Source organism: Ictalurus furcatus, chromosome 26 (genome assembly GCF_023375685.1).
Source record: "Ictalurus furcatus strain D&B chromosome 26, Billie_1.0, whole genome shotgun sequence".
NCBI classification, from domain to species: Eukaryota; Metazoa; Chordata; class Actinopteri; order Siluriformes; family Ictaluridae; genus Ictalurus; species Ictalurus furcatus.
Window position 1 is genome coordinate 16,994,818 of NC_071280.1, and position 16,522 is coordinate 17,011,339.

General features: G+C 39.4%; 2 protein-coding genes across 2 annotated transcripts; one reads left to right on the forward strand and one right to left on the reverse strand.

Annotated features, from left to right (window-relative positions):
- The first annotated feature begins 2,775 nt into the window (after window positions 1-2,775).
- LOC128601825 (circumsporozoite protein-like) lies at window positions 2,776-6,589 on the forward strand. Its single transcript, XM_053615221.1, has 5 exons — window positions 2,776-3,121; window positions 4,215-4,979; window positions 5,140-5,200; window positions 5,349-5,408; window positions 5,811-6,589. The coding sequence occupies exons 1-5, from the start codon at window positions 2,965-2,967 to the stop codon at window positions 5,881-5,883; spliced, it is 1,116 nt and encodes a 371-aa protein (XP_053471196.1). The 5' UTR covers window positions 2,776-2,964; the 3' UTR covers window positions 5,884-6,589.
- A 3,323-nt stretch (window positions 6,590-9,912) lies between these two features.
- zgc:66455 (uncharacterized protein LOC393502 homolog) lies at window positions 9,913-15,547 on the reverse strand. Its single transcript, XM_053615222.1, has 5 exons — window positions 15,510-15,547; window positions 14,001-14,569; window positions 11,865-12,596; window positions 10,891-10,976; window positions 9,913-10,618 (listed from the first exon to the last, which is right to left on the reverse strand). The coding sequence occupies exons 1-5, from the start codon at window positions 15,545-15,547 to the stop codon at window positions 10,250-10,252; spliced, it is 1,794 nt and encodes a 597-aa protein (XP_053471197.1). The 3' UTR covers window positions 9,913-10,249.
- Between the last annotated feature and the right edge of the window lie 975 nt (window positions 15,548-16,522).

Sequence of the window (16,522 nt, forward strand, 5' to 3'; positions counted from 1 at the left end):
TTTTTTTTGTCAGGGATTTCAGAGTCAGGTACATGTGTACAAAAAAACTAAGACTATGGTCATGAAACAACAAAACAAATAAAGACTAGACACACGTGGTCAGAACATGAACATGGACTAAACGATGTTTAATAACGACAGAATCTAGACAGCGAGAGTTACACAGGACGGGACTTGGTTACTAGTGCTCACTAACCACAAATTGGTTGTTGAGATTTGGACTAAATTCTTTCAATTCATCAGTTAAACTGGCTAATTGTTGCACACCTATATTTAACAAAGATTTGTTTTTGTTTTTGTTATTAACCTGTATTTTGTTTGCAATTGTTTGACATCCATGAGAGCAGAGTATTTTTTGTGAGTTTTATTAAACAATAAAGACAATTTTTCACAGCTTTCTTTGCTCATATTTACCAAGGGTGCCAATATTAGTGGAGGGCACTCTATCTATCTATCTATCTACATACACTAATTATTAAAGATCTCATGAACAACCTTTCAAATGTTTTAGTTTAATGATCTTGTGGATTTTTACACCAACCAATGACATTTCAAATGCGCCGTCTTTGCATATCTTTTTTTTTTTTTTGCATTTCTCCATTTCCCTCAGACCATGCTCCAGTGCCGTGCCCAGGCCCTGTTTGCAGAGTGCAACACGACACCCTGCTCTAAGCATTTGCACATTACGCAAACATTTGCATTCACTTTGTACCACAGCATCTCTTGGTGTGCTTTTTGTGTGTATTTGGCCCCAGCATGTGACCGAGGATGATAATGTTGATGCAGCGGACATTTTGGTTATATACTAAAAATCCCATGCCAAAAATATAAGTAACGACAAGAACCTTCATATACACAAACGAAATGCGATTCCAAATTGACGTCCACGTCCGAACATGATCCAAAATGATTAGTTCATGATCAAACCAAAGGGATTAAGTTTCATGTATGTGAAAACATAAAATGAATTTTGTTATGTGTGGCAGGCTGGGAAAAGCTCTCGGGTGCCACTGGGGCTGATTGTGAAATAAATAAATTAATTAATTAATAAAAAAATAATTCCATCCATCCCTTACTGAACACCTTTGGGATGAACTGGAACACCGACTGCACCCCAGGCCTCCTCACCGAACATCAGTACCTGACCTCAGTAATGCTCTCGTAGCTGAATGAACACAAATCCCCATTGCCACGCCCCAAAATCTAATGGGAAGCCTTCCCAGAAGAGTGGAGCTTATTATAACAGCAAATTGGGAATAACCTCAAAAAATCTTTGAACTGGTTCATTCTCTTCTCCTGTCCACTAACTTCTGGTGCACTATGGCTACACACTAGTGGTGGTTGAGGAGATCACCCCCCCCCCCCCCAAATGGGGTCATTATCATGCTGGAATACTGCCCTGCGGCCCAGTCTCCGAAGGGAGGGGATCATGCTCTGCTTCAGTATGTCACAGTACATGTTGGAATTCATGGTTCCTTCAATGAACTGTAGCTCCCCAGTGCCGGCAGCACTCATGCAGCCCCAGACCATGACACTCCCACCACCATGCTTGACTGTAGGCAAGACACACTTGTCTTTGTACTCCTCACCTGGTTGCCTCCACACACGCTTGACACCATCTGAAAAAAATAAGTTTATCTTGGTCTCATCAGACCACAGGACATGGTTCCAATAATCCATGTCCTTAGTCTGCTTGTCTTCGGCAAACTGTTTGCGGGCTTTCTTGTGCATCATCTTTAGAAGAGGCTTCCTTCTGGGACGACAGCCATGCAGACCAATTTGATGCAGTGTGCGGTGTATGGTCTGAGCACTGACAGGCTGACCCCCCACCCCTTCAACCTCTGCAGCAGTGCTGGCAGCACTCATACGTCTATTTCCCAAACACAACCTCTGGATATGACGCTGAGCACGTGCACTCAACTTCTTTGGTGGACCATGGCGAGGCCTGTTCTGAGTGGAACCTGTCCTGTTAAACCGCTGTAAGGTCTTAGCCACCATGCTGCAGCTCAGTGTCAGGGTCTTGGCAATCTTCTTATAGCCTAGGCCATCTTTATGTAGAGCAACAATTCTTTTTTTCAGATCCTCAGAGAGTTCTTTACCATGAGGTGCCATATTGAACTTCCAGTGACCAGTATGAGGGAGTGTGAGAGCGATGACACCAAATTTAACACACCTGCTCCTCATTCACACCTGAGACCTTGTAACACTAACAAGTCACATGACACCGGGGAGGGAAAATGGCTAATTGGGCCCAATTTGGACATTTTCACTAGGGGTGTACTCACTTTTGTTGCCAGCGGTTTAGACATTAATGGCTGTGTGTTGAGTTATTTTGAGGGGACAGTAAATTTACACTGTTACACAAGCTGTACACTCACTACTTTACATTGTAGCAAAGTGTCATTTCTTCAGTGTTGTCACATGAAAAGATATAATCAAATATTTACAAAAATGTGAGGGGTGTACTCACTTTTGTCAGATACTGTAAATGTAATTGTAAAAACTCGAATGCATTTAATTGTGACTAGGCCAAAAATTAGTAGCTAATGTAACAAGTTCATCACTGTAGCATGTTGGGTTTGAGCCTTCATCAACAACGACAAAATTCATCTGTTTTAATTCCGAAAGCGAAAACGACTCCTTTCTTTTTGATTCGTGATTTAAAAAACATTCAAAGAGATTCAAAGAAGAACCCTTTGAGTGCGGAATTAAGTCATAGAGAATGACATTCAAAATCACAGGAATCGCTTTGTTTTTCTTTCCTTCCCTGTTTTTTTGGAGGGTGAGTCTGCTTGTGCAAAGTAGCATGAGATCATCATTGTACATCTTTTTGCATTTCACGTGACATGGGAGCCTTTGTTAAGCCCAGTGGCTTGGGACACAATAAATAGCAGGCAGCACAAACCACCTGCCAGGTTTTACACACACACACACACACACACACACACCTACACAGGCTGCAACATGGGGATCCGTATCGAATTGGAGATTTTGGCAGTTCTGCTGTTACTGACCCCCATTGCGAGTGATGGTTCTCTGATGTCCAAGTGCGAGCTGGTGAATCAACTAATGTCGATTATACCTGCAGATGTGACGGACCGTGAAAACCTAGTGGCAAAGAGTGAGTTCAAGACCAATGTGTATATATATGTATATATATATACACACACACATATACACACACTACTATTATAACTACTACTGAAAAGCTTACGATATACAATTAAAGAGATACCAGTACAAACTTTAGCTTTTGTTTATTTTAATTGAGGAAAAGGGAAATGTACAGCTTATTGTAAAATCTTTTTTTATTATTATTGAAAGCAAAAAAACCTAACACACTAAAAGGTCTTCTTGAGTTACTTCTCACTGCTTTGTCGTCTTCATTCTGACCTACAAGTATGCAAACTATCGCACTTGGCTGTAAAATAAAATGAACAAAAAATAAAAAATATTTTTAGAAAAAGATTTCATATGTTTTTGTTTGTTGGCAAACCTAGAATTTGCTTCTCTGGTTCTCTAATGGTTAATAATCCTGTGGGAATAAATGCTAATGTGCCATTAACAAGAACAAAAAAAAAAGAGCTAGGAAATTAAACCAAGAGAAAGAAAAAAGAAAAAAAAGAAAAATTTCATGGCTTTTGAGATTTATTTTTTTTTAATAAGTACTAAAAAATTAGCAAGGAAAATGTATGTTACTTCTCTGGTAAATCTGCTTGAGTACTATGACAGGTAATCACTAAAACTTGAGCGAAAAATCTTTCCAAAATAGTACTCAAGTACACTAACAAAGAACAATTACTCACGTATATTCCACCCCTGACAATAATAAAGCAAAAAAGTGCTGCAGATCATTTAAACTTGGGAGCCGCTTCACATTAATACACCTAAAACAGCTTCCTAACATCTGCTCTACCACCTGAAGAAAGCATTAAATTCCTTAAATAACTTCTGCTCAACCTTTATTGGCTTGTTAACCTTTTATTCATTTCTAAATTAAAAACCCAAAATTTCAACCACCTTTTTTTTTTTTTTTTTTGCTTGGCCCATTTCTTTGTCCTGGCCCAGAGTGTAGTTATTGGCTTTTCCCCCCAAGGTAATAAAGGCACAAGGTCTTGAACAGTATGGAACACAGCGTTTTACGGTGAGATGAGAGATGTCTTGAAAAACACCCCATAGACCTTAATATTTTCCCTTTTCTTTCTGTTGAACAGTCGTGTGCCATGCCGAGGAGACTTCTGGTTTTGACACCAGCACCGTCAACCAAGTCAATCCACTGGATCTCGTTGGAAGGCGCAAGACCAGAGCTGCCCCCATTTCTACCCGTCCCCCTAAAACCACTAACCCCCCTCCTAAATCTGCCACCAGCCCACCTCCTAAATCCTCCACTAGCCCACCTCCTAAATCCGCCACTAACCCCCCTCCGAAATCCTCCACTAGCCCACCTCCTATATCCGCCACCAACCCACCTCCTATATCCGCCACCAACCCACCTCCTAAATCTGCCACTAGCCCACCTCCGAAATCTGCCACTAGCCCACCTCCGAAATCTGCCACTAGCCCACCTCCTATATCCGCCACCAACCCACCTCCTAAATCCGCCACCAACCGCCCTCCTAAACTCACCACTAGCCCCCCTCCTAAATCCGCCACTAACCCCCCGCCTAACACCACACAGATGCCTAAAGCCCAACCCAGAACTCCATTGCCAAAGCTTCCTAGTACAACTCATGAGCCCATGTTCAACGAGACCGAGAATCCAATCGCCCCCCCACCCAACTCTTTGAATACTGAGAATGAAATGAATGATGCGTACCCACCACTTCCTCCCGATTTCAATTCCACATACATGAATCACAGTCAAAAAAGAGGCGTCAATGGACTGTGGACCCTATACGGAGTGTTCCAGTTGGCTGATCGTGTCGCCTGCACCTCGTCCAAAGACCTCTCCGTGAACATCTGCAACATGGACTGCAGTAGTGAGTACTAATCAAAAAACATATACCGTTTCATATATAAACCCAATGGTTTTTTTTGTTTTTTTTTCCACTACACCCTAAGTTGAGTCATTTCTGCCAATAAAACCCAACACATTTACAGTGAGCGGTGGCTAATTCTCGATTTAATCTCTTTTTAAAGAGCTGACCGATGATGACCTGACTGATGACATCAACTGTGTCTTGACCATCATTAACAGCAAGTGAGTAATCGGTGGTCAAAAACACTAGCGGTTACATTTTAGCATAACTACTCACCTACAATTACCGTCACGTCTTTATATTCTTTGTGCGTTTACTTTTCTATATCTCATGTATAGTTAATAATAAGGTTTTTTTTCCTCCCCTAAGGCCCACCAGGAAGGGAATTCCTGGCAGACAGGAAGAGGCTAACAAGCTCATCAGGATCATGTAAGTAGAGAAAATAAAAATCACGTGTCAAGCACTACAGGTACTGTTAAGTATATACGCCAGGGTATTTCGTAGTAAAATCGGGTCTTGGTTACTATAGAAACAACGAAAAGCCTGGCTATTTTTTAAATTGTGAAAGATTACTCACCACCTTCTGACCAGTCAGATTTGACAAGTCAACAGTGCTGTGGTAGAACACCTCGTATTTATCTGACTTTCAGATTTGAACTGATTTTACAGCCCAGACAGCGTTATCTAATAATGTCTAATTCTATAATGTGATACAGCAAAACTGCAAAGGCAGAGCGATTTCAGGTTTCTTGTTATTACAGTGTACTGTCGTACTGCTAGCTCGATGATGAGACACTGACCGGGCATTATTTATTATTTTCCCTGTTGCAGGAAAGACATTCTCATGAACACTTGTGCCAACCAGGACTACTCTCAGTACCTCGCTAACTGTATTGCTCCATAATCGCAACACGCTACACCTGATCAGACCCTCAGCTGTCTTCTTTGCCAGAGATGGGGCTATTCTGGGCTTCTCTTATCTTCTCTGAACGAATCTAAATCCTTCTGCAAATTGTATGACTGTAGTAAGGCTTTTAAATGACTGTATGTTGGTCTGGCTTGCTCGAGTTACTTGTTGGAGAATTGTTCAGGTGCAATATTATCAAGTCAAGCCTTTTACTGTGAGCACTGATGTAAGAATGTCGATGGTAGGGAGGTAGACTTACTCAGAAATCAAATACTATTTTTATTTTCAAACAGCTGATTGTTTTAATGCATGCTTTGAAAAGGAAAAAAAAAGAGAAAGGTTTAATAATCCTGCTATGATAGCAGAGATGAATATATTTAGATTAGTAGGTTTAATATATTTTATTATATCATTTCATTTCACTGGGAAAAGGATGTCTTTCACATTGCCTAAACAGGATAATAAATTTTGCTGAGTAGATATCCAAGTAAATGTTCCTCTTGCCTTGTATTTCATTCTCAGACTGTTTAATTTAACAATTTACCACAGCAGAACTTATTAGCATGATACAACAGCCGATTAAGTTTAATAACATCGGACAGTTCAGTGAGCACCATTCGGAGGACTGGTATACACGCCATTCATCCTAACAAATCTGACCCAAACACCAATCTATATAGTCTTAACTAGACTTTTCAAACGAGCTAACCATTTAAAAACCAGGTTTCTGAGTGCAGGGGCACTTGAAGTGTTTGGAAATATCGGCACACTTTAAGGTTTCCAATCACGTTAATGGAGAACAACATTGTGAGTTTTATTTGGAGTAATAAAGAATTTAAAATAAATAAATAAATAAAAAGATGTTTTCTAGTGAGGTCAGTATCAAAGAATAGAAAAAAAAAAAACATTGTGGATTTTAAGTTTTACTTAAATTATAGAAGCTCAGTACAGGGACTGTTTGATACCGATGAGTAAAAAGGCTTCAGAAACACTTTTTTGGTGTGAATTGGTTCCATTTCTATAACTGAATTTTCTTTTTGTTTCTGTTTCCTCCATGGTCATTGTTCTTGTCTCCAGCACTTTAGAATACAAAGTTATGTCCATTAAAATGACTAAACTGAGAGAAAATAGGTCATATTGAAATACTTGAGTCGTTTATATATATTATATATTTATATATATGGGTCACGCCATGAAAACTTCAACCAAACTCTGACATGGGGGTAAAATTCCAATGAAAATAACAATGGATTTATCAATAAAAGTGTGTATATATATATATATATATAGGAAAACATTTGACAAGTCAATAAAAAACATTAACAAAAGTTTTAAAATAATCAAGAGTTTGGCCCAATCTCAAGATCTGTTAATTTGAATATTTCAATATAACTCTTTAGTCTATTTCCGACTCAGTCAAAAGGAAGGTTTCAGAAGTCCAGAAGTTTTTCTTTGGTGTAGTGTGCATCTTTAGGAAGTTAAAGGTAAGACCATATCAGATATTTTAGGTTTTTATGATAATGAATTTGTAATATTTACTACACGATACGATACACGTGTAACATAGTGTAACTTACCCGGACACGAACATCACAGCTTGTCAAAATGCTTGCGATCCGCCATGTCGGATGATTATATTAGGAGTTGCACAAGTACTCTCGGGTGATACACATCACGCCTGAATGTGGGGTCCGGTGGGAAACTCGAAGCTTGGGAATAAGACTGTTTAAAGCGTGACGTTCCCGAAACAGGACACGATAAAACTTAAAAGATCTCGCTGACCCTGAACATTACTTTATTAGGTAAGGTACCACAATATTGGTATTAGGTATTGCTACCACAATAACTGCTATGTCCATATTTGGTATAAGCTAATCTGCTCAAGACTAAGTCATAGCATGTTGTGTTCACATTTATACCATTTTTAAATTATATTGTTTATTCTTTGGCACCTATCTTTTGCACTACTGGTTATATCGGACACTTCATAACTAAAACTGTGTACTAGTCGGCACTACACTGTCACTCACTGTGCCTATTGTCCTGTTTTAGTAGTACTGTACTGTCCTGTGCTTCTAGCACACGGCTGCACGTGCACTTTATGTAGATCTTATTTAGTTCTGTGTCGTTCAGTCATGTGGTTAGTGTGTTGTTTTATGTAGCACCGTGGACCTGGAGGAACGCTGTTTCGTTTCGTTTAACGGTGTACTGCACCAGCTGTATATGGCTGAAATGACAATAAAACCACTTGAACTTGTACGGGATGTCACAATTTCTGACACTAATTAACGGGGAGAGTTCAGACAGACATTATGATTTTATAATAGTTAGGAAGAGTCTATCTCAAGGTGTACCCAACACCTTACGTTAATCATGATATTTAAGAATATTCACTGCAGTGTTACATTTGATTTTATTTCCAACGATGTACATAGGCTACATTTTGAATGGCTGCGGTTTTCATGGTGTGACCCAACGATGAGTCGTACAAATAGTATAAACTTTAAAACCAGGGAGCACTGCTCAGGTTTGTTAAAAATTACAATTAAAACAACAAAAAACGCATTCTTCTTTCCTTGAATAGTACAATTAATTTACCAAGTCGGCTGTGGTGAAGTGACCCAACCGAAACTATTACTAACATGATATGTTAGCTAGCTAACTGGTTAACTTAAGTGAAATGTTTAGCTAGGTCATGCTAATTCATTAACTTCACAGGTTATCGTTAACTTTATCTGGATGTAAGAGAAACATCTTATAATGCGATCATACAAAACTTTAATAGGCCTGCTTATACTGAAAAATAAGATAATGCTGAGAGCTAATCAGTCAGCTAGCTAACTTAATGGCTTACCTCAGAAAGCTTCAGTCGCCTAGCAATACACAAAGGTTTTAACACGGGTTTAATAGGCAGTTCATAATAATCAAGGCGAAAGTATTCAAGTAAAAAGGTGATAAGAGACAAAGATGCTCAGGATCCACTCCGTTACCTCAGGATCCACTTTCTCTTATTCTGGCGCATTGTTAAGCGTAGGTTACATTTTGATTGGCTCAAATATGTATCTGAAGCTGTTACTGTTTGTCTTCATGAGCACTGTTCTGTTTTGGCGCCATCTTGTGCTGGCGTAAGAGCAGTGTTTCCCCAGTCCTGGAACAATATTGTGATTGTGTGTGAACTCACAACCCTTTCTTCTTGTTGTCGTTATTAGCCTGTTTAACTGGTCTCTTAAATTAAAGGAGTTTAATGCAAACCTTAACACCTGGAAAAACAAGTAGCTATAAATAAAGTCAACTTTGACCTAATGTGTTCATGGTGGTGGAAAGTTCAAGAGTAAAAAGCACCAATAAATAGCAAGAATATTATTATTATCATACACACTTGAATAATGAGCCTAATTTTTAAATGAAATAAATCTGTGCCATTTTTTTGTGCCCAGGGAGCACAAAAGTTCTCTTGGCATTTGGAATAATTTTACACACCAGCCTCCAGCTGTCAGGTTTGGTCTGTAGGATACGGATCATATCGGTCTCACCGGCCAGATTTAAACCCTAGGCATACCAAAACTTGTCTACAGTACCCCATTTTATTGTGACTGGGATGAGGCCATGATCTGATCACTACATTGCACTGTGCTATGGAGCTGACTGATATAACACTTCTAGGCTTTTTAAAAGGAGTTATCTGTAAAGTTCATACCTGTTTTGTGTTTTTAAACATGTAGAAATCATCATTTCAAAGAGATCATCGAAAATCTGATTTGAATATTGCCAAACAGTGGATCCTCACCGTCTCCTTCACTTTAAGCTTAAGGAGGAGCTCCGTCTGGAGCTACAACAGAGCTGCTTATCTTAAAAGAGAACTTACATGGTAGCTGTAACTTCAACAGGAGTGAGATTGGCAAGGGAAAGAGAAAGGCATAATATATATATTTCTTTTATTCCAACTGCAATTTACCTGGGCAGCATCAGGTGGCCCTGAAACATAAGAAACTACACCTGATCTTACTACTTTAAGGAAGCTGGCGCTGACTGCACGAGTACATACAGGAAAACGGAAGCAGTTCCAGTACTTTCTGTAAGTAATTCAAATACATTAAAAAAAATAATGAAGAAACTTATAGGAATAAAGGAATAAAATTAGGCAAATACTGTATCAAATAGAAATGAAACTTCCATGACAAAGCACACTCCTGATATAATATCTATAACATTAGAGTTTTATAATACACAATGGAGAGGCAGAACTAAAAAAACGGAACAAAGGAAATTTTTTTTTTTTTTTTAAAAAACAACAACATTGTGATACTTCAAACGTGCAGCTGCCAAATCATTTCAGTGCAGTTCAATGCAATTGCAGCAAAGCTCAAAGTGTATCGTTCTCTTTCTGTGGTTTGCCCTCAAATCCATCAGGGGGAGACAGAGGGCTGAATCGGAGCAGGGGAAGGTCACGGGCTCCACCAGCCAGGTGGAGGGGTGGTGGAGGAGGCAGGGATCTGGAGGTACTTCCACCATTACCACTTCCTGAGTTAGGATTGTTGTTGACGTCGTTGTCCGTGAAGCTGCTGCTGCTGCTGTGCTGGCAGCGAGGTAGGAATGTCCCATGGTGGTAACGACGATACATCACACCCAACGCCGCCATCAGCAGTGCGATAAAGAAGCAGAGCAGGAAACACACGGTATAAAGGAGCGTGGGGGCCAAAAGCTTGCTGCAGTCTAGACACAGAGAAAGAGACTTGTATTACATAAATATATTTTTAATTATAATTTAGAATTTCTGAACAAATCAAGTGGACACGTGAATATGGTATAGATTTTAAAATAATTTAAAGATGAATTAAAGATTAAAGATAAAGGTTATAGATACACAATAGAGATGCAAAATGTGTACCACGGACCATACCACCCCAAGGACGAGCAATGGTTTGGCACCTTTATTTCTGAGAGTGCATCATATTGTAAATGGAATCACTGAATCTGCACATGCTCTAAAATAAATAGTCTCACAAAAGGTGCTTTGATGTAACACTCACCCCCGGGAAAACGTGGAGGTTCCGTTGCAAGTATGAAGTTTTGGGCTGGAAGAGACTTCACTGTGTAGGAAAACAGAACGTCTAAATAAAGGTTGAATATGAACGTCTGAATTTGTGAACACCAACACAAACACCAGAAACTAGTCTAAAACATTCGGCCATCTTTGTCTCAGTCTTTGCCTTTGAATGGGAAACAAGTTCACTGTAGTGCGCACGTATTTCTGATTTGTCCGATCTGCAATACTTTATCATCTCGTCCATTATCCACTCCTTAATCCCACTTTCCATCCCATCGTCCAAACTTTGCAATGTATCTTGCCAACAGAAATGGTTCTATACATTGGAAATACACTCTCTGGACTTACACTTTCCCTTTGTTTGCCAATTCCTATATTTGTAGAAATTGATCAGATTATTTATTTATTTATTTTTACATCCAATTATTTGCTTTGTTTATTTATATATAATTTACATTTTAAAGGTTTAATGAAATGAGTACTTCTAAAATACATGGAGTCTGGTTCAAGTCTTTTACAACGACTAGCATTAAATAAATAAATAATTCAATAATAATAAAAAATAAATAAATAAATAAATAAATAAATAAATCACCTCAAGGTCATTCAGATCGAATTTAAAGTCAAACGTAATCGTTTTTCTTACTTCACTTCTGTTCATCGCGTTAGGTCTTATTATAATTCTCATAATTTCTATAAATTATCATAGATTCATAGAAACGAGCATTATGGTGCTTTAGCTTACTTTAGTAGCACACAATTCCCCCAAAAGAAAAATTTCTAAAATGATAAAAATGAAGAAAATGCTCGTTTGGAGCAAGAATTTTCCCATTCATGGAAACACACAACAAAACGTGTTTGAGTATTTTCCCTGTTCTTTTAAAAAAATAAGCACTGGATTGACCAAGTTACTAATAAAGACGTACAGTACCTTTCATTCCATGAGTGCGCTTAGTGCCATTTGTTCTGTTCTCCGCAAGATCCCCAACATGTTCTTCAGAAGCAGCCGGCAAAGTCGAGGCACCATCGATCTTCAGCATCTCCATGGAAACTGCACCAACATCTTCAACCAATGGAGCTGATGGCTCGGCCATCTTGGCCTCAGCTGGCTCGTCAGGAGTTTGAGTGGATACTTGGCTGGAGTGTGTCAGCTCATTTTTCTTCACGGCAGCTGTCGTGGTAGACTGTTTTCTTTTCAGTGCTCTCTTTTTGGTGGACTGTGTCCGTGTGGTAACAGTGGATGTAGAGGTGGAGTGTGTGGTGTAAGTGAGAGCCAGTGTGTGTGGTCCATCATCAAACATCGGGGTGTACTTCTCGACACTTATCCAGCTTGGTATTTCTGTTGGCACTGAAACCAACTCATCAATTTCCTCATCGTCAACGTCAACCTGTGGTAAAGCACCAGGAAAGGGTACTTCTTGGTTCTTGGCTCCACCTCTGATCTTCCGGATCTCTCTGAAGGATCCTGTAGTGACTGTAGGAATCTCATTCAGCTGAGGGTTGATGCTGTGGCTGACTCCCGTATGCTCAACATGAGCATCTTCACCATTTTCCTCCAGTTCATTTGAGAAGCTTGTCTTTATAGGGAACTTTGTCACTGCATCGTTGGCTTCCATTTCTTCCATTTCGACTTCTTGGTCCTCTGAAATGTCCTCATTTAGACCTAAGTAAGTAACGTAAGGTCTAAGTAAGTGTCATGACATTAGATTTGGATTAGATTCAACCGCCAGCAGTTCCTTTAGTCTTCAATTAGCCTTAACAAAAACTCCTTGCCTACTGTATCTACCCCCAGTCTGAAATGAACAAACATGACAGTACCACCGTAAGGACTTACACGAGTGTCAAAGCAATATCCACAAATCAATCCCTTCTCAAAATGGCAAGGTTTATGTAAGTAAAATAGTCATGATAATCACCTGTTTCTTATAAAAATAAAAAATTAATACACCATGTCTGGGCCACGGTATTAATTGGGACAATTCTGAGGCTAATTTCCTTCTCATGACTTTTACGTTTTTTTTTTTTTTTTTTTTTATGTTTAGGCTGATTATCTTCCCAGATTATCTAATCTTAACCCCTCAGACCTGCTCACAGTCCAATCGTGGCCAGCCCCATGCATAAATGACCACTAACTTAAGTGTGTCGAGCTCAACTGATGTCCTCGGTGTTTTCTTATAGTGTAAAACTGCATCGTTCCTCGTATATATACTGGCCTAGCCAGTCTCCAGACCTTAATCCCATAGAAAATCTGTGGAGGGAGCTGAAGGTTCGAGTTGCCAAACATCAGCCTTGAAACCTTAATGACTTGGAGAAGATCTGCAAAGAGGAGTGGGACAAAATCCCTCCTGAGATGTGTGCAAACCTGGTGGCCAACTACAAGAAACATCTGACCTCTGTGATTGCCAACAAGGGTTTTGCCATCAAGTACTAAGTCATGTTTTGCAGAGGGGTCAAATACTTATTTCCCTCATTAAAATGCAAATCAATTTATAACATTTTTGACATGCGTTTTTCTGGATTTTCTTGTTGTTATTCTGTCTCTCACTGTTCAAATAAATCTACCATTAAAATTATAGACTGATCATTTCTTTGTCAGTGGACAAACGTACAAAATCAGCAGGGGATCAAATACTTTTTTCCCTCACTGTATATGAGGTGGATCTTCTGTTTAGTATAATTTACCTAAAAAAAAATATTTTAAAAAATGCATGTACTGCAGCTTTAAAACTTTCCTCTAAAAGCTAATGATGGTCCGGTCATGTTTCTTTATGAGGGGAGACATTTTGCAAGATCACAGAGTTGGGATCATTGGTCGACATCTGATTCATCAGTATAAAATCATGTCCGTTTTATTCTGGGCAAATCTTTGGGTCGTGTGAGATTTTGATGACTTAAGACTGATCCAGAATGGTGAAAAAATAAAAATAAATAAAAAAAATAAAATTATCTGTGAAATATTCTACCATGGCCCAGGTATAAAGGGTCACTTCCTAAAATGCACCTCACTGTCCAAAAATCCAACAGCATGAAAATTATAAGAAACAATAACCCAAGACCTCATCCTTACCTGGAGTTTCCGGCAGGCCGAAGGCCTGGTACGCCCCGTAAAACCCTCGGTGTGGTGGGTTCAGGTTTGGGCGGATGAGCTGCACCACATGCACCGTGTTTGAGACGGACGTGTACACACTGCTCCTCCAGCAGCGCTCCAGGATGCGTCTCTCACCGGCTGACACTGGAGACTCATCCAGGTGGATCTGATCGGTCTTCAGATGGCACATGTGCTCTGGCGTCAGGTCCTCTAGGTAGACCTGCACACGTTTCCCAGGCTGCACTTGGATTGTCCAGTTGCACCAGAGCGCGGGGTTCGAACACAGGTAGTCGGGTGAGAAGAATTCGCCCCTGTCGCCGTGGAGGATCTGGTGGCAGCTTCGCAAGGCGTAGAAGGCATTTTGCTGGCGAGATCCTTTCACATGGATGTCAGGGGAACATAGAGGAGATATATACACAATAGGAATATACAAGAGATACACTGGTACCACTTTTACATACACTTCCAATCTTTTTCTTTTTTTAAACAGACTAGGTTGGTGGTTATCTCTGTATGTAGATACAGTCAAGTGCAGATGTTTGTATACCCTTGAAGAGCACAAAATAAAAAAACTCATTCAATTTATAATCAAGATATTTAGTGTTCTACGTTTTGACAGACGTTCCATCGTTATCTGAAGTAAGAATCATGGGTAAAAGGGTCACAAAAAGTCTATATGATACTAGTTCAAAAAGTTTGCAGCTCCCTTCATGAATATGATGTACATTCTCTTTAATAGCAGTGTTTTTCAATGGTTGCCCATCGCTTGCCTTTTTAAATGGCTCAAATCTCTCATATACCAGCTGTGGATTCGGTCAGTTGTAATGTCCTTTAACTATTAGCACATAAATAGCAAAACAGTGGTATAAGCATTCTTGTCCATTTTAAATGACTATTCCCTTAAACTGGTCAAAATGTTCCATTTCAAAACAAAGACTTCTAGCACTAATAATAAGAACCCTAAGAAACCATTAATTGGGTCAGTGGTAAGAAATTAATAAATGAGTTAGGATTTTGAATTTTGCCTGATTTTTTGTTTGTTTGTTTTAAACTTTCAGTTTCAAAATAAAACCAAAACCAGGATCTGTCTGTTAAAGCTTACCTTCAGCTTACGTTAACAAAATATGGCTCAACCACAATGCATAAAGTAAAAACATATAACAGTGTCAGAATAGTGTGAAGTTTAAAGCTTATAAAGTCATTTTTTTTTTACCTGCAGACATGGGAGCATCATGTTCGTTTATCTAATAAATCAAAATAGAAAGTCATGAGAAGTGAATTCAAGTAAATCCATGTATTAATCCCACTACAATAAACTCCAACTAGAAGAATTTACCATTTGGCATTTGGCCACGGCCTCGACGTGGATCAATAACAGGGCGCAAAGTTTGCACAACAGATAGCGTCGATGCATCTCGAACTTATCTTTATGATATTAACTGTACTGATAGCAAGGCAGATACAATGTGCACGTGAATGTCAGATTACTTTCGCGCAAAGCCCGCTCGCTTGAACTCACCTGCCATATATCGGTAATTAGTGTACTGCGCATGCGCAAATCCTGCGCTGCTACCAGCAGGGGGCGCCGCCAGAGAACACTACAGTGATCATTTGTCGAGGATTTTGCAACCAGTTTTCTAACAGTGCATTTCTTATTATTCGTTGCTTTTGTGTGGGTTTTAACCGAACCCTAACCCTATATCCTTTCATTCGTATTCTAGCATCTGATTGGTCAGAAGGTGTTTATTAATTGTCTATACCTGCAGCTCTTACTGTAATTCACGTCACAGGTTTACAATATTAATGCGTCGCTTTTCATACCTTATCGTTTCCGTAGTAACGACTCATACAGGGACTAATAAAATGTAACAAATGTTATGTTTATAATCTAAGTTATAGAATGGAAACATTTATTCATCGTTGACGGAAGGAGTCTCCAGTGTCAGAGTCGGCGTTTTATTCCTTTAAAAAAAAAAAAAAGGGTACTGGTGGATCCTTGGAAAGTTCTAGCCTAGAGAACCTTTCAGAAGTTTTGCACTAGCCGAGTGAAGAAATTATTGTATTAGACTTCACATGTTGAAAGGACTGAAGAAAATCTGGATTTATTACAAAGCGTTTTATATGATTAAAATTCGTTTCCATGTGTTTAAGACACGCATGGTGTACATGATTTTGCTTTTCTGTAATGTTTATAGTGGGATGATATGGGAGGAGTTAAGTGAATTAAACTTTTCCACCTCCTTTTACACAGTGGCAGTAGGGGGGCTTTTGCACACTGGTACACACTTTTGGGAAAAGCAGTGCTGCGTCCCAATTCGCCGACTATCCGTCCTAAATAGTATCGGAGATTAGAGTTAGCGTGTCCCGAGTGGTAGGCTGTTGAAATGAGTATCCCGGATGGTCTACTATTCCTGGTAGATTTTCAAAGTGTGGATCCGTGGACACTTTTCCAGCTAATATTACCCACAACGCCTTGCACGACGGAGGAAGAGTTTGCTTCC

Bases quoted from the DNA above. Each gene is read 5' to 3' on its own strand.
- LOC128601825 (XM_053615221.1), top strand. From the start codon at position 2,965: ATGGGGATCCGTATCGAATTGGAGATTTTGGCAGTTCTGCTGTTACTG. The intron at 3,122-4,214 runs GTGAGTTCAAGA...TCTGTTGAACAG, and splicing joins TGAAAACCTAGTGGCAAAGA to TCGTGTGCCATGCCGAGGAG. The intron at 4,980-5,139 runs GTGAGTACTAAT...CTCTTTTTAAAG, and splicing joins CTGCAACATGGACTGCAGTA to AGCTGACCGATGATGACCTG.
- zgc:66455 (XM_053615222.1), bottom strand. From the start codon at position 15,547: ATGGCAGGTGAGTTCAAGCGAGCGGGCTTTGCGCGAAA. The intron at 14,570-15,509 runs GTAATCTGACAT...GTGCTCTTCAAG, and splicing joins CGAGCGGGCTTTGCGCGAAA to GGTATACAAACATCTGCACT. The intron at 10,977-11,864 runs GTACTGTACGTC...TTTCCTACACAG, and splicing joins GCGCACTCATGGAATGAAAG to TGAAGTCTCTTCCAGCCCAA.